The sequence below is a fragment of the Stegostoma tigrinum genome, chromosome 1 (genome assembly GCF_030684315.1).
Source record: "Stegostoma tigrinum isolate sSteTig4 chromosome 1, sSteTig4.hap1, whole genome shotgun sequence".
Taxonomy (NCBI): domain Eukaryota; kingdom Metazoa; phylum Chordata; class Chondrichthyes; order Orectolobiformes; family Stegostomatidae; genus Stegostoma; species Stegostoma tigrinum.
The window spans coordinates 117,751,573-117,778,504 of record NC_081354.1 but is presented as its reverse complement, the minus strand read 5'-3'; the positions used below and the strand labels follow the sequence as shown (position 1 = coordinate 117,778,504).

The 26,932-nt window shown below is 41.5% G+C and overlaps 1 protein-coding gene across 3 annotated transcripts in view; it reads right to left on the bottom strand.

The window, feature by feature from the left end:
* Positions 1 to 26,932, bottom strand: part of LOC125452197 (small glutamine-rich tetratricopeptide repeat-containing protein beta-like) — a 118,317-nt gene that overhangs the window by 19,381 nt on the left and 72,004 nt on the right. For 2 of the 3 annotated variants that reach the window (XM_048530321.2, XM_048530313.2), the window contains exons 2-4: positions 24,242 to 24,350; positions 6,327 to 6,430; positions 5,238 to 5,319 (exon numbers count right to left, since the gene is read on the bottom strand). In XM_048530321.2, the coding sequence (XP_048386278.1) occupies positions 5,238 to 5,319; positions 6,327 to 6,430; positions 24,242 to 24,341 (286 nt within the window). In that variant the 5' untranslated portion in view covers positions 24,342 to 24,350. The remainder of the gene's footprint in view (positions 1 to 5,237; positions 5,320 to 6,326; positions 6,431 to 24,241; positions 24,351 to 26,932) is intronic. The other variant, XM_048530331.2, reaches the window with a different exon arrangement.

Genomic DNA, 26,932 nt, shown 5'->3' with positions numbered 1-26,932 from the left:
TAAAATCTAAACCTGAGGGTAAGGGAAGGGTAAACACTTCAGGGTTTTTACTTGAAGCTGGTACACGCAGGTCTTATAATACAAATGGTTTAAGTTCTCCCAGCATTGAGTGCAAGCAGCAAAAGTGTGGGTGAACCTAATGTTCAGTGGTGGGTAAGCTACTGGAGGGGATTCTGAGACACAGGATTTACATGCACTTGCAGAGACAATGACTGATTAGGGATAGTCAGTATGGCTTTGTGTGTGAGAAATTGTCTCGCTCAAACTTGATTTGAGTTTTTTTGAAGAAGAGACCAAGTGGATAGAGGAGGGCAGAGCAGAAGACGTTATCTACACAGGCTTTAATAAGGCCTTCAACAAAGTTCCATGGTAGACTGGTTGTAAGGTTAGGTCACATGGGATCCAGGGGGAGCTCACCAATTGGATACAAAATTGGCCTGACGATAGGAGACAGATGGTGATGGTAGAGGATTGTAACCAATGGATTTTCACAAAAATCAGTGCTGGGTCCACTGTTGTTCATCATTAATATAAATTAACTGGATGAAAAGGCAGGAGGCATGGATAGTAAGTTTGCAGATGGCACCAAAACTGGTGGCATGGTGGACACTGAAGATGGTTAACGAAGAGTGCAACGGAGTCTAGATCAGCTGAGCAAACGGGCTGAGGAGTGGCAGATGGAATTTTATTCAGATAAATGTTAGGTGTTGCATTTTGGTAAGACAAAACAACGTAGGATGTACACAGTTAATGGTGGGCCTTGCGACATGTCGTTGAACAGAAAAACTTAGAAGTTCAGGTACATAGTTTCTTGAAAGTGTCACAGGTAGACAGGGTGGTGAAGGCGGTGTTTGGCACACTTGCCTTCATCGGCCAGGGCACTGAGCATAGGAGTTTGGACATCATGTTATGGCCGTACAGGATGTTGCTGAGGTCACTTTTGAAGTACTGAGTTCAGTTCTGGTTGCCCTGCTACAGGAATCATGTTATTACACTGGAAAAGATGCTGAAGAGTTTTACAAGATTGCTACCAGGACTGGAGCGTTTGAGTTATAAGGAGAGACTGAATAGGCTGAGACTATTTTCTCTGGAGCGTCGGAGACCAAGGGCAAACCTACAGAAGTTTACAAAATCACGAGGGGCATGGATAAGCTGAAGGCCAAGGTCTTTTTCCTCGGGTAGGGTATTCTAAAACTAGAGGGCATAGGTTTAAGGTGAGAGGGGAAGATTTAAAACAGACCTGAGAGGTACTATGCACAACCATGTGTGTAAAAAATGTGAGGAATCAGCTCCCAGAGGAAGTGGTGGAGGTTGGTACAATCACAACACTTGAAAAGCATCTGCATGGGTATGTGAATATGAAGGGTTTAAGAGGGATTTGAGCCAAATGCAGACAAATGAGACTAGTTTAGTTTGAGAAACTGGTCAGCATTGACAAGTTGGACCAAAAGTCCATGTCATTTGACTCTGTAATAACTGTGTATTAATTATTTTGAATACGAGAGCCTTTAAGACCATAAGACATAGGAGTGGAAGTAAGGCCATTCAGCCCATCGAGTCCACTCCGCCATTTAATCATGGCTGATGGGCATTTCAACTCCACTTACCCACACTCTCCCTGTAGCCCTTAATTTCTTGCGAGATCAAGAATTTATCAATATCTGCCTTGAAGACATTTAACGTCCTGACCTCCACTGCGCTCCATGGCAATGAATTCCACAGGCCCACCATGCTCTGGCTGAAGAAATGTCTCCTCACGTCTGTTCTAAATTGACCCCCTCTAATTCTAAGGCTGTGCCCACAGGTCCTAGTCTCCCTACCTAGTGGAAACAACTTCCCAGCGTCCATGTTTTCTAAGCCATGCATTATCTTGTAAGTTTCTATTAGATCTCCCCTCAACCTTCTAAACTCTAATGAGTACAATCCCAGGACCCTCAGCCGTTCATCGTATATTAGGCCTACCATTCCAGGGATCATCTGTGTGCATCTCCGCTGGACACGCTCCAGTGCTAGTATGTCCTTCCTGAGGTGTGGGGCCCAACATTGGACACAGTATTCTAAATGGGGCCTAACTAGAGCTTTACAAAGTCTCAAAAGCACATTGCTGCTTTTATATTCCAATCCTCTTGAGATAAGTGACTACATTACATTTGCTTTCTTAATCACAGACTCAACTTGTAAATTAACCTTTACAGAATCCTGGACTAGCATTCCCAGATCCTTTTTTACTTTGTCTTTTTGAATTTTCTCACCGTTTAGCAAATAGTCCATGCCTGAATTCTTTGTTCCAAAGTGCAAGACCTTGCATTTGCTCACATTATGTATTTGCCATCTTGTAAAACATTAAATATTGTGATGCCTAAGAAATTAATGCATCCCTGTATGTTGTGGTTTTGAGTTTAATGATAATTATTGAGGATATTGATTAATTTTTCTATTTTTGCTTCTAAGTAAGATGAAACACTGCATGTGTCAATATACAAATACAGAAGGCATTGTTTCTACGTCAGTGCATCACTTAATAAGTGAGATAATGAGAATCAAAAAGTAGCCCTTGAAAGGCAGTAATAACATATGTAATATGTATATACTTAGATGCATGATGAGAAAACTGTCCATCAGTCCTGATTTTACTTCTGGAGGACGTAGGGCAAAGAGAGAAGATGCAGGGGATGTACTGGAGTTTACAGACAGACAGCCAGATAATAATGTTCAGAGGTCATAAAATATAGTATTGCTTCAATTCAAAAGAAAGTGAAAAATCATTCAGTGTTAACATCATTAACCCTGACAACTTTTTAAAAGACAGTGAGTGTTAAAATATCAATGAGACTTGCAAATAAAATCACTTAATCATATCACCAATGTTTCAAAATGCTTCACATAAATATTACAATGGAGAAAGAATATTAGAGGTTATTTCTGAAAACTCTTTAACAGTGAGAGGGAAAAGATTCAAAAAGAACTCAAGAGGCAACTTTTTGACACAGAGGGTGGTGCGTGTATGGAAAGAGCTGCCCAATATGGTGGAGACAATTACAACATTTAAAAGGGCATCTGGTGGGTGCATGAATAGGAAGGTTTTAGAGGAATATGGGCCAAATGCTGGCAAAAGAGACTAGATCAATTTAGGATATCTGATCAGCATGGAGGAGTTAGACCTGTTTCTGTGTTGTATAACTATGATTTTATAACATAAGGATGACTTATCAAAGCAAAACAAAATGAATGGAGTGGCAAATTAAGATTTACAAACTTATTTTCCTGTAATATCACCCACAGACTACAGATCATGGCATACAGGCCAACCACTGAAGCCATCAAAACTCCTGGAAAAAGTGCAGTTGATTTGTAGGCAACAAGAAAATAAAAACTGCCAGTGTTGGAATAGCCTCTCATCAGTCAAAATGAGCAATTCAAAATAAAATCAACATGGGGCCATGTTTTATTGACCGATTTAATTCTACATGGATACCTTTAGCCACAATTCAATTTTTTTTTGAGGAACTGTAAAATTTATTATTCGCAGCATCTAACACAAAGAGCTCAACAAATTCATTCCAAGTTATTTTGGGTATGGCATTATCATTAACAATGGATCAATTTGATAATCTGAATGATCCCTCCACAATAATTAACCTTTCTCTCCATGCTTTCAACTGTATATTTTACATTTTTTTGAGCAATCTGATGAGAATTTGTGCAATAGTATCCTGAAAATTGATAATGAAATTATACAAGACATCAAATGGGGCAACACTCATATTTCCACTTCTTGAGGGATTTTTCTTCTCCCAATTATCCACCGACTTGATTTGGTGCAAATGTGATCCTTTAATGGCCTGCTACACTACAAAAGATTGAACTTCAGATATTAGACTCCCTGACATAACAAATGTTTTCTCCACCCCATGGGTGTTTCTTGCTTGGTTAAATGGGGCGTGAACAAGTCCCTTGCTCATTAGCTATGCTGTGCAGAGTAGGCAACCTCCATGTCACAGATGAACAACTTCACTTCATCCTCATCCTTTCGACCATTGTTATGAACATGCACAAAGACTTCTAGAATGAACTTGATTTTTGACATGGTTTTACATTTGAAAATTACCCCCACCCCACTGACTTTATTTACATCAATTATGCATGCTAGTGCCATTGTGAATCTTGTCTTCTCATGTCCTGTGATTTCTCTAACATTATTTTGGAATCTTTCTGCGCTATAGCTTAGATGTTGAGCAAACCAAAGTTCATGGCCATTTCATTCAGGTTGCTGATGTGACATAATTGGTATTCATGCATTGCAGCTGTCTGATGAAAAATCTTGAAAAACTGATATTTCTGGCATCGAGATGTTATGGTGGTCTCAGTGATCCTAATTTTCTGCCAACCATTAATCATTTTCATTTTATAAAGTGGCTACACTAGCTATCTGTTGTTCAGAAATCTTTGTTCGATTTACCCCACTTGAGTACTTGCATCATTCCTGGTAACACTGTAACCATTCTGATGGCTTTCGAGGACGCATTCCATTACAATCTTCTAAAGACAGGCCAGCTGCTGGTTCCTGTTCCTGACATTGTGGCTACATCTTCTTTGAATCTATTCTTTGTACTGTTTTAATGTAGTGCTACTAAAAACAGGGAAATGCTGCAAAACGCTGCCATACTTGATACTGCCAGTATTTCCTGTTTTACTTCAGATCTTTAAAATTTAGAGTACATTGTTTTCATAAAAGAATTCTTTCAAATTTTAATTACATTTTTTCAGCGAATAAACTTGGATTAGCCATTGATAATGCTAAGCCTGAAAACAAGAAATCATTATCCAAACACTCTTGCCGTCATAAGAATCCAGAAAAGAGATTTTAAGTGTTTTTCTAATCTCTTTCAGAACCAGCTCAGGTATTAATTTTTTGAGTCTACATTATGTGCCAATGCAGTTAGTAAACTGAATAAACAGTTAAGAAACCTGTTAACAAATACAATGTTCCATGCCTCCCCAACTTGAAGTGTAGAGCAATGTTCCGGTTGCTGACCATTTAGTCTAAATAACAAGTACATTTTATATCACAGAAAGATGACTGCTCCTTTAATGCACTAATTCGCAGCAACAAACACTAGCCTCTGTTAACCAGTCAGAATTGCTCAAGGATAACAAAAATATCATGACCATTTTGGGTAAGATGCTTTAGATTTTTAAAATCATGATACAATAACTACACCCACACACATGGTTACCTTCATTTTTTAACTGTTCAGCTCTAATTACATCTTGTGCAGATGGAGTAAAGTCTGATGGAGTGTTCCATATTAATTCCTTCTAGAAGAAAAATAATATTACACAAATTTTTTCACTACATTGCAACAGCGTCAAAGTGAATTTAAGAAATCTGTTAATGAACTAAATAAATAAATAAAAATCTCTGGCCACTATGAAATTGGGCCACAATTACACAAACCTTTATGCAAGAACCTCAACTGAACAAATTAGGTAAAATTAACAATCAAATATGTCCAGTATTTAAATAATAAAGAAAAGACTGATATTTTCAACGATAAGACAGAGATAACATTTCCAAAGTGTCCATTAACCATTTAATGGATATTGCTCTATCTATGGAAGGGACTGATTGAAAGCCACAACTTAAACAGTCCTCTACTAACTCAGTATACCTTCCATCACACATCACCATTAACCAGGATCAGAAATCATGGAACTGAAAAAAATAGGCTCAAGTATGATCTTAAAAATACTATGAGCAATTTTATCCAAGCAATTTTAATGTTTACATGAAACACTCCTTTAGTCATATGTTTCAACCATGTATATGCAGAACATTACATATATCAAAGCATTGAATAATACGTACAATCATGGTTTAAATCCTCCCAGTCCCAGTGTATACACAGTCTCTTGCACAACAATGCTTTTGGCCTTTGCTTGCCAAACAAAGCTGAATAATAAATTCTTAGTCATCTTCACATTTTTCCCCACCTTTGCCTGGATGTTTAAGAAAAAGTACATCAAAACTTAATCATATAGGGGAGACAAATTTTTGACAGGCTCCAGATCTCTGCTTTATAATAAACTTCTGTTATTTTGTCATGGGCTCCTAAATGGTCAGGCTTCCCATCAGAAATTTATATTTGTAAACTCAACTGCATTGTTTGTACCAGTTCTCCAGTTGTCTCTCATTACACGATTCTTCTATCTATCTGAGAGTAGAAACTCAGTTATAGAATTGCATCCACATTTCTTTGGTGTATCAATGTGCTTCCTACATACTTTGTTCATTAGTTTCCTTTTAAGCATTTATTTAAACCCACCTTAGTAATGGCCGCAGAAAATATCTCTGTTAGAGAAGGTGAGACTGCCAGATCGATATCCTGAGAGCTTATTTTGAAGACATTTTCTAAACATTGCATGGCAACTGAAACAAAAATACATCTCATTACTACCATTCATTGACCAAAGGTAATGTCCCTGTAGAATAGCAATTATCATACAATGAAATTCCAAAATATAATCTACATTACCAACATTAGCTACTACTAAAGCATTCAATTGTTTAGGGTATTACAGTTTTGTGATTCAGTATGCCAAGTCTTCACACGGTGTTGTGGCTGCATCCTGAAAAAGTGCAACTTTAAGTGAATCAGATTTTCTGATTAACTACAACTTTTACAACCGGTTAAGCTTTATAGGACTCTTCGTCTCAAAACAAAAGGCTGAAACATTAAATCCTGCAAGTTGAAATGCTCCCAATTGGTAAAATTACATTACAATTTTAAAAAAAATTTAAAATCTTCTTAAAAAGTCAACTTCCTTCCTGCCTTCTACTCCTGTCTCCACCAGACACTTTCTCTTAGTGAAACCACCATTCACTGCCTCTCCTGTTTGTTGCTTCCCCCTCCAAAACCTTTACTGAGCAATAGTTCAAGAGATAAGCAACAAGAGGCCAGAAGAACAGCTTTGACTTCAGGAAGAAAGCTGCAAGCTGGACAGGGAAGGTTAGGCAGCAGAGACTATGAACCAGACAGTCAGCAGGAAGAGAGATAATGGGAACTGCAGATGCTGGAGAATCCAAGATAACGAAGTGTGGAGCTGGATGAACACAGCGGGCCAAGTAACATCTTAGGAGCACTAAAGCTGACGTTTCTGGCCTAGGCCCTTCTGTGTTCATCCAGCTCCACACTTTGTCAGCAGGAAGAGGGAGGGCAATGGGAGTGGCAGAGGTCATGATTTAGTGGGTCAACAACAACAGGATCAGGGTCAGGGTGTAAACTCAAAGTAGAGATTTTGACAGTAAGAGGAAGTGTCAGGGTTCAGAAAAGGCTGTGAACAGAGGGTCAGCAGAAACAGTGAGTGTTAGGGAGTGATCAGAGATAATGGGAACTGCAGATGCTGGAGAATCCAAGATAACAAAGTGTGGAGCTGGATGAACACAGCAGGCCAAGCAGCATCTCAGGAGCACAAAAGCTGACATTTCGGGCCTAGACCCTTCTTCAGAGAGGGTCATGGGGAGAGGGTTCTGGAATAAATAGGGAGAGAGGGGGAGGCGGACTGAAGATGGAGAGAAAAGAAGACAGGTGGAGAGGAGAGTAGAGGTGGGGACGTAGGGAGGGGATTGGTCAGTCCAGGGAAGACGGACAGGTCAAGGAGGCGGAATGAGGTTAGTAGGTAGGAAATGGAGGTGCGGCTTGAGGTGGGAGGAAGGAATAGGTGAGAGGAAGAACAGGTTAGGGAGGCGGGGACAAGCTGGGCTGGTTTTGGGATGCAGTGGGGGGAGGAGACGAGCTCAGCTGGTTTTCTCGTCCCCTCCCCCCACTGCATCCCAAAACCAGCCAAGCTTGTCCCTACCTCCCTAACCTGTTCTTCCTCTCACCCATCCCTTCCTCCCACCCCAAGCCGCACCCCCATCTCCTACCTACTAACCTCAACCCGCCTCCTTGACCTGTCCGTCTTCCCTGGACTGACCTATCCCCTCCCTACCTCCCCACCTATACTCTCCTCTCCACCTATCTTCTTTTCTCTCCATCTTCGGTCCGCCTCCCCCTCTCTCCCTATTTATTCCAGAATCCTCTCCCCATGCCCCTCTCTGAAGAAGGGTCTAGGCCCGAAACGTCAGCTTTTGAGCTCCGAGATGCTGCTTGGCCTGCTGTGTTCATCCAGCTCCACACTTTCTTATCTAGTGTTAGGGGGTGGATGAGGCTGCTTCAAATGGTCATAATAAGGTCACATGGCTTTAGGTCAGACACTGTGCAATTTCACTTATAATAAAAATTACAGTGCTAAATGCAACTAAGGGTCTTATTAACTGATGTTAAAGTGAAACAACTTAAAATGGGGCTAGTTAAACAGGGATTCACTATAAAGGCTACAGAATAATCATAATACATAAGCTTATAATTATCCATTTTGGTTACCAAATCATGAAGGTCTATTTTCATCTGATACACATTAAATTTCCTGATGAGAACAATGAACAAATATTTAAAAACTTCTAGGGGATGTGAGCATTACTGTCCCAACCAGCATTTATTGCCCTAACTGTTCTTGAGAAGGTGGTGGTGAGCTGTCTTCTTGCACTATGCAGTCCAAATGGTGTACATACACCTACAATGTTCTTGTAATGATATTCAGTTAGAAAAATAGGTTTGTTTGAAAAATAAGAATAATTACTTACGTAGGACACACATATGAAAAGTGTGAAGTTATGTATTTTGGGAGTACTAACAAGGCAAGTAAAAGGTGAATGGTACGGCTATACTGAGCATCAGTCGGACTTTGGTGCACATGTATATAGATCCTTGTAGTCAACAAGACAAGTGGATTGGTTGCTTAAGAAAGCATATAGGATATTTATCTCATTAACTGAGGCATTATATACAAGAATTGAGGGGTTATGATGGAGCCTGTGTGAGGCATGAGATGAAAGGAATGCAAAACATTATGTATAAATTGACCAGATAAAAGCTTACAACTCAAAGCAATCTTCACAAAATCATTAAGAAACAATGATACAGCATCACATGAAATTGGGAAGAACCAATACAGAGGGTTAAGACCTATATTTATAAAGAGGTCCAAATGGTATTAAAAACAAATCCTTTCACTGAGCTTTCAGATTTATGAGAAGTATCATAATAATTCTCAGAGCATTTTCTTCCACATGGAGAAGATATCTTGCCTTAAGGTGTTGTAAACATTGATGGATATTTTGTTCTTATTTTATTGCTAAATATTTTAATCATTGCTACTTTCAGATCTAATGTTCTTAGATATTCTTGAGTTGAGTAACATCAAACAGGATTCCATTAAATTTGGTGTTACATTTTTGGTGGTTTTTAGCAGTCCTATTTGTCTACAACCATACTGCTTATTAATATTCTATTAATAAAATTGTAAAGTTAATAAATCATTTAGGCTTATCTATTAGAATCAAAACAAACCTTAATACTGCAAAGTGGGGAAGTATATTTTCTGAAGAAAGAAATCCAGGCCCTTAAATATACCCATGACAAGACCAAGACTACAACAACGTGGATTCTGTAAATTAATTGTTCCTGTGCAACATAAGTCAATAACACCTATATATTTTAGAATGAGAATCAGAGCAGAAATTCAAAGTAGTACTTGAATTGTAGAACATAGAACAGTACAGCACAGAATAGGCCCTTCAGCCCACGATGTTGTGCTGACCATTGATCCTCAGGTATGCACCCTCAAATTTCTGTGACCATATGCATGTCCAGCAGTCTCTTAAATGTCCCCAATGACCTTGCTTCCACAACTGCTGCTGGCAAATTCCATGCTCTCACAACTTTCTGTGTAAAAAACCCGCCTCTGACATCCCCTCTAGACTTTCCTCCAACCAGCTTAAAACTATGACCCTTCGTGTTAGCCATTTCTGCCCTGGGAAATAGTCTCTGGCTATCAACTTTATCTATGCCTCTCATTATCTTGTATATCTCAATTAGGTCCCCTCTCCTCCTCCTTTTCTCCAATGAAAAAAGTCCAAGCTCAGTCAACCTCTCTTCATAGATAAGCGCTCCAGTCCAGGCAGCATCCTGGTAAACCTCCTCTGAACCCTCTCCAAAGCATCCACATCTTTCCTATAATAGGGCGACCAGAACTGGACACAGTATTCCAAGTGCGGTCTAACCAAGTAAACGTACAGAAACCTGATAAAAGGTGAGAGGAGGGTTAAAGTTCCTTGGATTAGGGGAACAAAGTTCAGTTAGAATTATTGGAAGGGGGATAGGTGTAAGAATCATTCATTTTCAAAATTTTAAAATTTCTTGGTTAACACAGGCTTGTCTGCTTGTGCTTACTCTTTCGAGAATCCTGTGCTAATTGAAGGGTTACACAGGCTTTTTGCACAGCAAAGCACCCTGACAAGTGCACCAATAACGAGTTACACTTTTGGGTCACAGACAAGGATAATTTTTTTCTGTGAGTTATGCGACTTTCGAACTCTGAGAGCACTACGACCTCCAACACTGAAATACAACATGATACCACAGCACTGGCAGACTGGCATTGCTCGTATATAGAAATGATGTACAAAACATGATCAAATTCCAGGTAACTTATGTATTCATGGTGGAGATCTACCAATAAGACAACTAAAAGCAAGAAAGATAACATGTTGTGAAGCTGGATGAACACAGCAGGCCAAGCAGCATCAGGGGAGCAGGAAGGTTTGATGTTTCGGGTCGAGATGGGTTGAGTGTTTATTTTTCAGTTCACTTCCTATAATTTGGAATATTTTCGAAGGGTTCGTACATACCTCAATTCAGTCAAAACACAAAGTTGTGAACTCCTGCCGATTGGAAAAACCCATCTCACCAGCTGCTTTGCAGTTATAGGCACCATGAAACCCTTGATGCTCCAAAGCTCCCACTCTGGCTTTTCCTTTCCACTCCTCCCCAGATCACAAGTCTAGTATTCCAAGATCTCAGTGCTACAAAAAGTTTTAACTTCCTATTTAATTCACTAAAGTTCTGAGGCATATTTCAGTTGTCTTAGAATCTCTTTCTCCAACATTCCAAGAATTCTCGGCCTATGCTCTAAAATATTGTACTCCATTCAAAATAATACTACTCAAAGTACCATTCCAGTACTCTCATGCTCTGTTCACAATGTTCCATGTTCCCAGGAAAATCCCCAATGACAGATTTTGTTACCCATGATGCTGAGTTATCATAATACTGTTGACTCAGTGACTCCTTGAAGCACTGCTAGCATACAGAAACTATGTACAAAACATGAACAGATTCCAAGTAACTCGTTACCATTGCTGAGATCTGCAATAAGATAGACGAAAAGAAAACATCTATTTATTCAATTGACTTCTGTAATTTGGAGTATTTCAAAGGTGTAGGATTAGCACATGCTTCAATTCAGAAAAACACAAAGTTAGGACTTCCTGCCAACGAGAAAAATCATCTTACCAGCTGCTGCACAGCCATATGGCACCAAGCAAAAGGATCTGAACAACAAAGTTAGGAAATCTCTGTAGCGTGGTTAAAGAGAGCTAAATTTTGAGCTAACCCCTTTAGGAGAAAATGGAATCCCTCACAATGGGTAACTGGTTGCGACTACTACGTACAGTACAGCTGAGGCCCTTTGGACCATCGAGTCTGCACCAACAAAATGACTCTAAATCTACATAGTCCTACTTTCCAGACTTCACTTAATGTTCTGACACTAAGTACTCATCCAAGCACTTTTTAAAGATCATAAGGTTTCCCGCTTTAAATACCTGCTATTCACCTTATAATTATGCTATTGACACCTCAACTAAGTAAAACGTCTGCTTCCGATGCTCCCTGCTCATGCCCCTCCATAATCTGAGACAGGTCAACCAGGCCCCCTCTCAGCTTTCTCTGCTGTAAATAAAACAACCTGAGCTTATCCAGCCTGTCTTCATAGTTAAAATACTCCATCCTGGGAAATAACTTGGTAAAATCCTCTGCAGCTCTCCTCATCCTTCCTATCATGCACTGACCAGAACTGTACACAATACTCCAGCTGTGGGCTAACCCAAGTTTTGTACAGCTCCAATACAACATCCCTACTCTTATAATCTATGCCACAGGTTGCACCTGAACTGCAGGAGCACTAATATCCTGGGCGGGAGGTTTGCTAGAGCTCTTCAGGAGGGTTTAAACGAGTTTTGGTAAGAGGACGGGAACTAGAGCTACGAATCAGAGGATGGGGTAGCTGGTGTACAGGCAGATACAGCAAGCAACAAATCTGTGAGGAAGGATGAGCAGTTGATGGGGCAAAGTTGCAATCAATGCAACGGGTTGAGGGATGTCTATTTTAATCCAAGAAGTGTCAGGAATAAGGGTGATGAACTTAGAGCATGGATTAGAACTTGGAACTACAATGTTGTGGCCATTACGGAGACTTAGACATCACAGGAGCAGGAACGGTTGTTGGATGTTCCAGGGTATAGCTGTTCCAAAAGAAATAGGGAGGGAGGTAAAAGAGGTGGGGGGAGTGGTATTGCTAATCAGGGATTGTATCACTGCTGCAGAAAGGGGGATCATGGAGGAGGGTTTGTCCACACAGTCAGTATGGGAGGAAGTCAGAAACAGGAAAGCAGCAGTCACTTTATTAGGAGTTTTCTATTGACCACCCAATAGCAACAGAGATACTGATTGTAAGACAGATTGTGGAAAGGTGCAGAAGTAATAGAGTTGTTGTCATGGGTGATTTCAACTTCCCTAATATAGGCTGGAACCTCCTAAGTGCAAATAGTTTAGATGGAGCAGATTTTTATCAGGTGCGTGCAGGAAGAATTTCTGACTCAATATATAAATAGGCAGCCTACAGGGGAGGCCTTATTGGATTTGATGCTTGGCAATGAACCAGACTGGGTATCAGATCTCTCAGAGGGACAGCATTTTGGTAATAGTGATCACAACTCCCTGATCTTTACTATAGTCATGGAGAGGGATAGAAGCAGACAGTATTGGGAAGTATTTAATTGGGGGAGGGGGAACTATAATGCTATTAGGCAAGAACTACAGAGTATAAATTGGGATCAGATGTTCTCAAGGAAATACACAACAGAAATGTGGAGGTTGTTTGGGCAGCAGTTGCTACAAGTACTGGATAGGTTTGTCCCACTGAAGCAAGGAGGGGATGGTCAGGTGAAGGAACCTTGGATGACAAGACATGTGGAACATCTAGTCAAGAGGAAGAAGGAAGCTTACTTAAGGTTGAGGAAGCAAGGATCGTACAGGGCTCTAGAAGTCTACAAGATGGCCAGGAAGGAACTGAAGAAGGGACTTAGGAGAACTAGAAGGGGGTATGAAAAAACCTTGGCAGGTAGGATCAAGGAAAACTCCAAGACATTCAATGCTTATGTGAGGAAGAGGATGTCCAGAGTGAGGATAGGGCCAATCAGGGATACTGGAGGGAACTTGTGTGTGGAGTCAGGGGAGGTAGGGGAGGTTCTTAATGAATACTTTGCTTCAGTATTCACTAGTGAGAGAGGCCTTGTAGTTTGTGAGGACAGTGTGAAACAGGCTGATATGCTCAAACAGGGTGATGTTAGGAAGGAAGATATGCTAGAAATTTTGAAAGACATGAGGATAGATAAGTCCCCTAGGCCAGATGGGATATACACAAGGTTACTACGGGAAGCAAGGGAAGATATTGCTCCCCCTTTGGCAATGATCTTTGCGCCTTACTGTCCATTGGAGTACTGCCAGATGATTAGAGGGTGGCAAATGTCATTTCCTTGTTCAAGAAAGGGAATAGGGATAACCCTGGGAATTACAAATCATTCAGTCTTATTTCTGTGGTGGGTAAATTATTGGAGAACATTCTGACAGACAATATTTATGATTATTTGGAAAAGCACAGTTTGATTAGAAATAGTCAGCATGGCTCTGAGAGAGGTAGGTCATGCCTCACAAGCCTTATTGAATTCTTTGAGGATGTGGCAAAACACATTGATGAAGGCAGAACAGTGGATGTGGTGCGTATGGATTTTATTAAGGCATTTGATAAAGTTCCACATGGTAGACTCATTCAGAAAGTAAGGAGGCATGGGATTCAGAGACGTTTGGCTGTCTGGATACAAAACTGGCTGTCCAATAGAAGACAAGAGTGGTAGTGGATGCAAAGTTTTCAGCCTGGAGCTCGGTGACCACTGGTGTTCCACAAGGATCTTTTCTGGGACCTCTGCTTTTTGTCATCTTTATAAATGACTTGGATGAGGAAGCGGAGGGATGGGTTAGTAAGTTTGCTGATGACACAAAGATTGGTGGAGTTGTGGATAGTGCAGAGGGCTGCTGTAGGTTGCAGTGGGACATTGACAGGATACGGAGCTGGGCAAAGAAGTGGCAGATGGAATTCAACCCAGAAAAGTGTGCAGTGATTCATTTTGGAAGGTCGAATTTGAATGCAGAGTAAAGGGTTAATGGAAGGATTCTGGCCAGCGTGGAGGAACAGAGGTATCTTGGGATCCATGTCCATAGATCCCTCAAAGTTGCTACCCAAGTCGATAGGGTTGTAAAGAAGGAGTGTGGTGCGTTGGCTTTCATTGGTTGGGGAATAAAGTTTAAGAGCCATGAAGTTATGCTGCAGCTCTATAAAACCCTCATAAGACCACACTTCGAATATTGTGTTCAGCTCTGGTCACCTCATAATGGGAAGGTGTGGAAGCTTTAGAATGGGTGCAGAGGAGATTTACTAGGATGCTGCCTGGGCTAGAGGGCAGGTCTTATGAGGAAAGGTTGAGGGAGATAGGGCTTTTTTCATTGGAGCGAACATGGATAAGAGGTGACTTGATAGAGGTGTACAAGATGATGAGAAGCATAGATAGAGTGGATAGTCAGAGACTTTTTCCCAGAGCGGAAATGACTATTACGAGGGGGCATCATTTTAAGGTGATTAGAGGAAGATATAGGGGAGATGTCAGAGGTATATGCATTATACAGAGTGTGGTAGGCGTGTGGAATGTACTGCTGGCAGTGGTAGTGGAGTCAGATACTTTAGAAACTTTTCAGCGACTCTTTGATAGACAGTTTGAGAAAGGGGTTAGCAGATTTAAAACAAGAGATGAGGAGAAATTACTTCTCTCAATGTGTCATGAACCTGTGGAATTTACAAGCCTAAATTGCGGTGGATGCTGGGGCATAATGTAAACTTGAGGAGGACAGAGAGACAGATTTTTAACTAGTAATGGCTTGAAGCGTTAGGGAGTGTGTGTGGGAAAGTGGAATTGAACCCGAAATGACATCAGCCCTGATCATTTCAAATGGCAGAGCTGGTTCGTGGGTCAGAATTGTCTATTCCTGCTCCTTGTTCTTTTGTTAGTTTTGGAGGGATTACAACCAGTGTGAACTTTTTTGCCTTATCTCACCAAACTTGCCTCATGAACTATCTTTCCGACCTCTACAACGTCTCTCATGTCGGATTCTGTCCTCGGCACCATTCCTAGAAACACTCACCAATGGGTATCTTGGAATTCACCAGCATCCCTCGCACTGTGAAACTTTAAAAGCCTGTTGTGCACCAAGACAAGCACAGTCAGTCTGGAGCTGCCCTGCATGCTTCCTAACATTTGCCCAGATGTGGAAGATAGGGAAATTGGGGTCTATTTTATTAGAAAGAAACTGGAGGTCCTGCTGGATGGGATGGTGCAGACCCTCTTCCTCCAGGGCCGACAGTGGAGGCAATAACTCCAGACTTTTCCCAACCCGGTTTGACCTTGTAATCTCAGCCTTCTCAAGAAAAGTGCAGCACTGTAGTGGGTGCAACTGGTCATTAACCACCCACAATCCTCCAGCATAAGTGGCACCATTTTCTCTCTGAGAACTTGTTACAAGTCCTCTAACGTAGCAGGACAGTAAAAAACTGGTTAAGAAAGGTATCTGGGACACTTGCCTTTATTAGCCAAGGCACAGAGTTTAAGAGACAGGAAGTCCTACTGGAACTGTATAAAACATTGATTAGGCCACAGCTAGAGTACTGTGTGCAGATCTGGCATTTATCAGAGGGATACGATTGTACAGGAAAAAGGTGCAGAAGAGGATATTTACCAGGATGTCGTCCTGGCTGGGGAGTTTTTGTTATGAATAGAGATTGGATAGACCGGAGTTGTGCTCCTTGGAGCACAGGAGCTTGCAGGGGGACATGATTGAGATTTATAAGATTAGGATGGGCATAGTTTGAGTAAACAGGAACAAAGCTTCCCTTTGATACAGGGATCAATGACTGGGGACAAAGATTTAAGGCAAGGGGCAGAAGGTTCAGAGGAAATGTGAGGAAAGATTTTCTGAAGAAGGGTCTAGGCCTGAAACATCAGCTTTCCTGCTCGGCCTGCTGTGTTCATCCAGCTCTATACCTTGTTATATCAGATTCTTCAGCATCTGCAGTTCTTACTATCTCCTTCACCCAAAGGATGGTGTGAATCTGGAACTCTCTACCTCTAACGGTGGTATAGGCAGGAACACTAATAATATTTAAGAAATATTTAGATGTGTACTTACAATGCCAAAGTATATCAGGCTGTGCAACAAGCACTGGAAAATGGAATCAACACACATAGTGTTGATTCCATTTTCCAGTGCTTGTTGCACAGCCTGATATACTTTGTTTTTGACCAGGTCTGACTTGATGGGCCAAAAGATCACTTTCTGTGCTGTATAATTCCATGACTATGATATTTCACTCCATGCTATCTCTGCTACTGTACTGACATCCTACCTATCACTTTCATTAACGATTCCACCATCTTAACCCCTGACAAGGCTTGACATGACTGAGGTCTTTCTTTGTGTCAGCACTAAACAGCAAGGCAAGACAGAAGTAATATGAGTCTTTTATCTCCGGCTGAGGGAGCAAAAAACAACAAAGGCAATGCAGGCAATAATGCTGAGAGATCCAGCTGAGGTCAAAGAGAGAGAGTGCTATAACAGTGAACAGAAACCTCAGAGATGCAGCCTGGTCCAGTCTCTGATTTGGATGCATGACCCTTAGCACACCGTTTCCTTGTTGCTGCATTATAATGATGGTTACAGGTGCAGGCTGAGATGCAGCACCAAAGTGCAAAGAATTCTGTAAACAGATCTGAGATGTGCCAAGAGGGTTCTCAGAAGTTGGCACATATCAGATACTAATGCCCATGGAAGTGCATGTGGAGTACTTGCAGCTGGTGCCCATACAGCATACTCGAAGATGCTGGTGCCAGTGTCCAACATGAAGGTCACTCTGCTTTTCATTTTCACACAGAAGCTGGTTCGTATGTATAATGAACTGCCAGAGGTGGTGATGGATGCAGGTGCAGTTACAACATTTAAAAGACATTTGAACAGGTACTTGAGTAGCAAAGGTTTGGAAGAATATGGGTCAAACACAGACAAATGGGACCAGTTTAGCTTGGGAAACTTGATCAACATGGATGAGTTGGACTGATGGGGGTAGTTCCTGTGCTGTATGGCTATTCACCAACCTATGAGTGAAGAAATCCCTCATCTCAGTCGTAAAGGACTTGTCTTTCATTCTGATACTGTGACCCCTTATCTCAGTCGTAAAAGACTTGTCTTTCGTACTGATACTGTGACCCTTGTTCTTGATGCAACAGCCAGACTTCCTCTCATCCTAATCCTTGGCCATAGAAAATATTTCTAATTTTTCCATTAGATATGAATATTGATGGCTGTTCAGTATTTATTATTCAACTCTAAGTGTCTTTGAGAAGGCGACAGTGAGCTGCTTTTTGAACAGCTGAGGGCCTTAGTGATGCAGGAACACCTATAGTACTGTTAGTAAGTTCCCGAATTTCGGCCAAACAACAACGAAGGAATAATATTTCAAGTCTGGCTGGGGTGCAGCTTGGACGGCAACTTGTAAATGGTAATGCTCTAATGCATCTGTTGTATGTGGTACAGGTTTCGGGTTTGGAAGGTGCTATTAAAGGACCTTGGATGAGTGCTGTGGTGTATCTTGCAGATGGCATATACTAATACCACCGTGGTGAAGGAAGTGAATGTTGAAGGTCGTTGACAGGGGTGAGAACCAAGTGAGCTGCTTTGTGCTGGATGGTGTTGAGTTTGAGTGTAATTAGAGGAGCACTTACAGAGGCAAGTGCAGAGTATTCAATCATACTCTCGATTTCCTTATTATAGATTGGAGTCAGGCATTGGATACAGACATAATTTGTTCATTGCAGAATTTCTAGCCTCTGAGCTGTTCTTTTGCCACAGTATTTATACGGCCAGTAGAGTTCAGCTTCTGGTCAATGATATCGCCAGGATGTGGTGGTTTGTGGAAGAGTGAGCAAAAATAATGCCATAGTACATCAAAGGAAGGTGGTTAGATTTTCTCCTCTAAGAGATGGTCATTGAATGGCATTTGCACAGCATGCATGTTACTTGTCAATAATTAGACCATATTTTCATGTTGTACAGGCCATGTTGCATATGGATAAAGGCTACTATGGTATTGGAGGAGTTGCAAATAGTACCGAATATTGTGCAATCTCAGTAAACACCCTTAATTCTGGTGGTAACTGATCAAGCAGTTGAGGATGGAACCTCAGGTTCCATGGTGAGGAACTCCCATTGTGATGTTCTGGGACTGAGATGATTAAGCTTCAAAACTGATAACCATCTTTCTTTGTGTTAGGCATGACTATAACTAGTGGAGAGTTCACTCCCTGCTTACCTATGACTATCATTGTATAAGGGATCCTTGATGCCATACTTGGAAGCAGAAACATGATGAAGTGCTAGCAATCTGGACAAATGTTCTGGGGAAATAGGTTCAAATCCCACCATAGAAGATGGTGAAATTTGAATTTGATTGTTGTAGAAACCCATCGATTTCACTTATTCCTTTAGGGAAGAAAATCTGCTATCCTTACCTGGTCTGGCCCACAGATGACTCCAGACCCATGGCACTATGGCTGACTCTTAACTCCCTCCTAGGCAATATATGCTGGCCTATCCGGTGAAACCAATATCCCATTAATGGAGAGAAAAAACAAAGGGTGATGCCAAGGACAGTCACCCTAACCTCACCTCCAGAATTGAACTGTTTTGTTCATATTTGGACCAAGGCTACAATGAAGTCAGGAGCTGAGTGGCCTTGGCAAAACCGAAACTGAGCTTTCTTTGTCCCAGTATTTGCTGGCATCATTAATGCTGTCCATCCATCAAAACCAGAGGAATATATCAATTACAGAAGATCACCCTTAACACTGGCAGTGTTTCTCCCTCCCATGTAACTACCAGAAGCGTATTGATAAAACTGCAAGAGAATAATTAATGAATGAATAAAGCATCAGTGCACAGGCTCCTCTTATGCATAGACGACTCAATTTTCCTAATAATGATAAAACTTATTGGGTTATGGTTGCCTGTGCCCATTTTGTGTCAATTTTTTGAACACAAGAACAGCACGGCAGGTTTACAATGAACTGGTATGTTTTACAAAATTTAAAGACTGATTCAAGGACTGTCAATACCTCACAAACTGCCTTCTTAGACCATAAGACAAATAAGACATAGGAGTGGAAGTTAGGCCATTCGGCCCATCAAGTCCACCCCGCCATTTAAATCATGGCTGATAGACATTTCAACTCCACTTCCCTGCACTCTCCCCGTAGCCCTTGATTCCTTGTGAGATCAAGAATTTGTCGATCTCTGCCTTGAACGCATCTAACATCCCGGCCTCCACTGCACTCCGTGGCAATGAATTCCACAAGCCCACCACTCTCTGGCTGAAGAAATGTCGTCTCATTTCAGTTTTAAATTTACCCCCTCTAATTCTAAGGCTATGCCCACGGGTCCTAGTCTCCCCGCCTAACGGAAACAACTTCCCAGCATCCACACCTTCTAAGCCATACATTATCTTGTAAGTTTCAATTAGATCTCCCCTCAACCTTCTAAACTCTAATGAATACAATCCCAGGATCCTTAGCCGTTCATCATACGGTAAACCTACCATTCCAGGGATCATCCGTGTGAATCTGCACTGGACACGCTCCAGGGTTAGTATGTCCTTCCTGAGGTGTGGGGCCCAAAATTGGACACAGTATTCTAAATGGGGCCGAACTAGAGCTTTAAAAAGTCTCAGGAGCACATTGTTGCTTTTATATTCCAACCCTCTTGAGATAAACGACATTTGCTTTCTTAATCACAGACTCTACCTGCAAGGTAACTTTTAGAGAATCTTGGACCAACACTCCCAGATCCTTTTATACTTCTGATTTGTGAATTTTCTCACCGTTTAGAAAATAGTCCATGCCTGTATTCTTTTTTCCAAAGTGCAAAACCTCACATTTGCTCACATTGAATTTCATCAGCCATTTCCTGGACCACTCTCCTAAACTGTCTAAATCTTTCTGCAGCTTCCCCACCTCCTCAGTACTACCTACCTGTCCACCTATCTTCGTATCATCGGCAAGCTTCGCCAGAATGCCCCCAGTCCCTTCATCCAGATCATTAATATATAAGGTGAACAGCTGCTGCCCCAACACTGAACCCTGCGGGACACCAATCGTCACTGGTTGCCATTCCGAAAAAGAACCTTTTATCCCAACTCTCTGCCTTCTGTCAGACAGCCAATCCTCAATCTAAGCCAGTAGTTCACCTCGAGCACCTTGGACCCTCACCTTGCTCGACAGCCTCCCGTGAGGCACCGTATCAAAGGCCTTTTGAAAGTCTAGATAGATAACATCTACTGGGTTTCCCTAGTCTAACATATTTGTTACCTCTTCAAAGAATTCTAACAGGTTTGTCAGGCACGACCTCCCCTTACTAAATCCATGCTGACTTGTTCTAATCTGACCCTGCACTTCCAGGAATTTAGAAATCTCATCTTTGACAATGGATTCTAGGATTTTACCAACTACCGAAGTTAGGTTAATCGGCCTATAATTTTCCATCTTTTGCCTTGATCCTTTCTTAAACAAGGGGGTTACAACAGCAATTTTCCAATCATCTGGGACTTTCCCTGACTCCAGCGACTTTTGAAAGATCACAACCAAAGCCTCTGCTATTTCCTTAGCCACCTCCCTTAGAACTCTAGGATGTAGCCCATCGGGGCCAGGAGATTTATCAATTTTTAGACCTTTTAGCTTTTCTAGCACTTTCTCTTTTGTAATGCCTACCATACTCAACTCTGCCCCCTGACTCTCCCTAATTGTTGGCATACTACTCATATCTTCCACTGTGAAGACTGACACAAAGTACTTATTAAGTTCTTCAGCTATTTCCTTATCTCCCATCACTAGCCTTCTAGCATCAATTTGGAGCAGCCCAATGTCTACTTTCACCTCTCATTTGTTTCTTATGTATTGAAAGAAACTTTTACTATCATTTCTAATATTACTAGCTAGCCTACCTTCATATTTGATCCTCTCCTTCCTTATTTCTCTTTTTGTTGTCCTCTGTTTGTTTTTGTAGCCTTCCCAATCTTCTGATTTCCCAGTGGTCTTGGCCACTTTATAGGTTGTTTCTTTTTCTTTGATATATTTCCTGACTTCCTTTGTCAGCCATGGCTGTCTAATCCCATCCCAGATAATCTTTCTTTTCTTTGGGATGAACCTCTGTACTGTGTCCTCAATTACACCCAGAAACATCTGCCATTGTTGCTCTACTGTCTTCCCTGCTAGGCTCTGCTTCCAGTCGATTTTCATCAGGTCCTCTCTCATGCCTCTGTAATTACCTTTATTTAACTGCAACACCATTACATCCAATTTTGCCATCACTCTTTCAAAGTGCAGACTGAACTCTACAATATTATGATCGCTGCCTCCTAAGTGTTGCCTTACTTTAAGGTCTTTTATAAAGTCTGGCTCATCACGTAGCACTAAGTCCAGAATAGCCTGCTCCCTTGTGGGCTCCATCACAAGCTGTTCCAAAAAGCCATCCTGCAAACATTCCATGAATTCCCTTTCTTTGGATCCACTGGCAACATTATTCACCCAATCCACCTGCATATTGAAGTCCCCCATGATCACCATGACCTTGCCTTTCTGACATGCCCTTTCTATTTCCCGATGCATCTTGCGCCCTGATCACTCTTAGGAGGTCTGTACATAACTCCCATTATAGCTTTTTTGCCTTTGTGGTTCCTCAACTCCACCCACACAGACTCCACATCGTCTGACCCTATGTCATTCAGTGCCATAGATTTAATTTCATTCTTAACTAACAAGGTAACCCCACCCCCTCTGCCCACCTCCCTGTCTTTTCGATATGTTGTGAATCCTTGGATGTTTAACTGCCAGTCCTGAACTCCCTGCAACCACGTCTCTGTGATGCCTATCACATCATAATCATTCAAGAGGATTTGTGCAGTTAATTCATTTACTTTGTTGTGAATACTACGAGCATTTAGATAAAGTGCCTTAATGCTAACTTTCTTATCATTATTGGAGAGATTGGAAATCCCAAGATGTCTTAAGCTATCCTTCCCTTTTGCTGCATTCATAGTCTGCCGCGAGCTTAAACCCACCTGTACACATGCTATCCTGTTGCTTATCTTCATCTCTCTTGGTGCTCCCAGATTAAATAAATGCCCACTCTCACAGCATCTCACCCGTACAATGAATTTCAGCCCATAACTGAACAAGTCTACATTCTTTTGGTCCTCTAAATCGCATCTTCTTACATTACTCTCTTTTACCCATCTGTGCCATGGCCAGATCACATATCTCAAGCACAATCCAGAGTAGTCTTTTCAAAAAAAAGCAGTCTCCCTCTCACCCTTGCACCGTTCCTCTCTTTCCCACTCACCTTGCAGTCTCTACATCATCATCACAGCCGCTTTGCAGATTCTACTCTCCCCATCCCTCTGCAGTCTCCATCTCCCCATCTCAGTCACCAGAGTCTGTCTTTCCCACTAGCCTACCTGCAGCCTATCAACACCCAGTCTTGTAACCTCGCCATCTCTCTCCCGCAGCATCTCTTTCTTCCAACTTGTAACAATCATTTACATTCAGACTCTTGCTCCAACTTAGAACATAGAACATAGAACAGTACAGCACAGAACAGGCCCTTCAGCCCACAATGTTGTGCCGACCATTGATCCTCATGGATGCACCCTCAAATTTCTGTGACCATATGCATGTCCAGCAGTCTCTTAAATGACCCCAATGACCTTGCTTCCACAACTGCTGCTGGCAACGCATTCCATGCTCTCACAACTCTCTGCGTAAAGAACCTGCCTCTGACATCCCCTCTATACTTTCCACCAACCAGCTTAAAACTATGACCCCTCGTGCTAGCCATTTCTGCCCTGGGAAATAGTCTCTGGCTATCGACTCTATCTATGCCTCTCATTATCTTGTATACCTCAATTAGGTCCCCTCTCCTCCTCCTTTTCTCCAATGAAAAGAGACCGAGCTCAGTCAACCTCTCTTCATAAGATAAGCCCTCCAGTCCAGGCAGCATCCTGGTAAACCTCCTCTGAACCCTCTCCAAAGCATCCACATCTTTCCTATAATAGGGCGCCCAGAACTGGACGCAGTATTCCAAGTGCGGTCTAACCAAAGTTTTATAGAGCTGCAACAAGATCTCACGACTCTTAAACTCAATCCCCCTGTTAATGAAAGCCAAAACACCATATGCTTTCTTAACAACCCTGTCCACTTGGGTGGCCATTTTAAGGGATCTATGTATCTGCACACCAAGATCCCTCTGTTCCTCCACGCTGCCAAGAATCCTATCCTTAATCCTGTACTCAGCTTTCAAATTCGACCTTCCAAAATGCATCACCTCGCATTTATCCAGGTTGAACTCCATCTGCCACCTCTCAGCCCATCTCTGCATCCTGTCAATGTCCCGCTGCAACTTGCTATCTCCCCCCCGCCCACCACTGTTGCTACCCACTTTTCCCACTAGAATCCTTTTGAGCCACCTTCCTACCAACTCCCCTCCCTAAAATGCGAGCAGACATCTCCTCATCCCAGCAAATGGGACACTGGTGTCAAAAGTTGACCTTTTCCTGTTCCAGATGCAAGTGCTCAAGTTCAAGGTTCCTGATCTCCAGTACAAGGTAGCTTCAACTGCCCAATAACTTACTGTTGGCATTTCCTTTACTAGCTGGTTGAGTGGCAGCGCTACCCAAGCAGACTCCAGTGATTAACACAGTGTGCATCTCCCACTCTGGAGTCATGCCCATTGCCATTTTAACTCAAAAGCTGAAGGATACACAGTTTATAACCAAAGTTGAGAACATTACACTGGTTATGAAATACACCTACCTTCCAAGCTTTCCCGTTCGTCGGAAGTCCAAGCCTGGGACTTTGTCTGCTCACGCAGAAAGTCAATAATTGAATAGGCAAGACGCTTCAGTTCTGACATCGTTACCACCTTAAAAACATTGAAAAGAACATTAAGTAAAATATTAACATCCTTTTGGATCAGCAATTATATGACCACTGCCGTTTGTGATAGAAACCCATCTGGTTCACTAATGTCCTTTAGGGAAAGAAATCTGCCGTACTTAAATAAAACAAAGGACTGCAGATGGCAGAAATCTGAAACAAATGCAAACTCAGCAGGGTGGCAGCATTCGTGAAGAGAAAATCTGTGGAGTCTAGTGACCCTTTGTCAAAACTAAAATTTTGGTTGGGAAATGGTGATGTCTTGACAAAGTTAGGAGGGAGGAGGTAAACAGTCAAGCATCACACCTTCTGCAACTGCGAGAAAAGGAGCCACGGGATGTGATGTGGTGATCACAATAGAGAAGTTGAACAGGGTATCCCAGAGGGAACAATCACTGAGGAACGCTCAAAAGAGAGGGGAGGGCTGTGTGTGTCTGGTGGTGATATTCTGGTGGATTTGGAGGAAACAGCAACTTATCAGCCTTGGTTGCAGAGGCTGGTGGGGAGGAATGGGAAGGCAAAGGGCTCCGATTGTTGTTGTGGAAGGGAAGAGATGAAGTCAGAAGTGCGGGAAATCGATCAGACACGGCTGAATGTCCTGTCAAACATGGTCACGGGAAACCTCAGTTGAGGAATAAGGTGGGCATGTTGGAGGTCCTTTCTAAGGAAGGTGGTATCATCATAACAGTTAAAGCAGACATGAAGGAACTAGAAGAATGGAATGGAATTCTTACAGGAGGTACTGAGGATGCACAGCCAAGGTAATCGTAGAAGTTGATAGATTTGTAATTCATATCTGTGGCCAGCCTGTGTAATCTGCTACACATACCTAGTCTGGTTTACATGTGACTCCTGACACAAAGACTATGATGTGGTTGACTTTTAACCATCTTCTGGGTAATTAGAAATGGTCAATAAATGCTAGCCTAGTGATAACCAAATCCCACGAACAAGAGAAACAAACAAAAAAAACCAAAACAGCATTCTATTCATTCTGCAGCACTTCCGTGACTTGTTTTTGACATCAATTTGCTGTCAGCTGTGAATACATCGATCTTTGCTCATACGTAAAAGTCTTCTCTCCAGTAAAATCTCAGCAAAATTTTGATTGTGTTGAATCTGCCCCACTGACAATAAACAGGAAATTTTCACATGCAGGATTCACAACATATGTAAACTGGCAAGATGGAGAAGTAATAGCAAATTGAAAAGCAGCATAGCTCGGTTGCAAGCTGCGTCGTCCCTCTAACACAGTGGCAGAGGATGCAATTAGATCTACATGCTATTCCTACTTGCATTCATTCAAACCTCACTTCATTCTCCCTGTACACTTTTAATTTCTCTATATATGTACCATACAAAGCATTCCAAAGCCAAATAATACATTTAGATACACTTTTAATACATTAATAGTTTTCTCATTTGTTATCAGAAAGCCATGTTAATTAACTTCCAATGAAAAAATGAAACATAAAACAAAAGGAATGGCATGGCTGTAGAGAGGAAAAATAGTAAATGAATACTTCAATAAGTGCAAAAGCAGTTATGACATAACTATTTCCTTTCCTGTTGAAATTTTTTCAGAGTATTAAACTTTTCATGAATTATCTGCAGGATTCTAAAGAAAGCTTCATTAATTTTCCAAGTTTCTTCGGTTGTATTTTGGCTTTATATTGGATGCCTGTTATAATTGGATTTCTCTTTTTACCCTCCTGTAAAGTGAAATATATCACAATTGGTAGTAACAATCATGGTTTGGTTTGAAGCTGCAATAGAAGTCCAAAAGCAGTTGGGAGGCAGTTCAGGGCTTAGTGGAGGTCTTCATGGTGCTGAAGCAGAAAAGTCAGAACGGGGGTTACAAACACTTGCTACAGAACCAAGTCTGCTGAAAATTTTTCTGAGACCATAGCTGGGAAAAACATGCCCAACACAGTCAACATAAACACAAATTGTATACGTCAGTTAGCATTTTTTTGGCACTGATTGTTTGTATTGTTTGCAGATGAATAAAACACATATCCAGCTTAGGAAGGTGAACAGCCGCTCACAGTGCATTACCAAAAATGAAAGACACCAAAAATGTAAGGTCCAGGTGTTCCCATAAAGGAGAAAATGCAACTTATGTAAATTTAATTATTTTAGAAGTTTAGAATCCCCTGCTGAGATGGAGATTATTAGGTTCTTTCCAACACATGATGTATAAATTCAGGTAACTCCAAGTTGCTAATTACTAGCTTTAATTTTGATTTTAGAAGCCAAAACTGAGCTGAGCAGACTCATTTTGAAGTTTTTGACTTACAGAAGATGTGATAATCAATTAGTTTTAATGAGATAAAGATCATCCCTTTACAGACATCAAAAATGTACCAAAGAACTAGGAACCCAAGCAGGCAAATTTGATCCTTCAAGCCTACTCCATCATTTAAAGTGATCAGGCTGATCTTATCTCAGCTGGAACGCCACTTTCCAGCCCACTCCCTGTAACCCTTTTGCTAACTGAAATTACTGTCTATCTCCTCCTTAAATTCAGTGTCAGCTCCATCACATGCTGAGGTTGTGAATTTCATA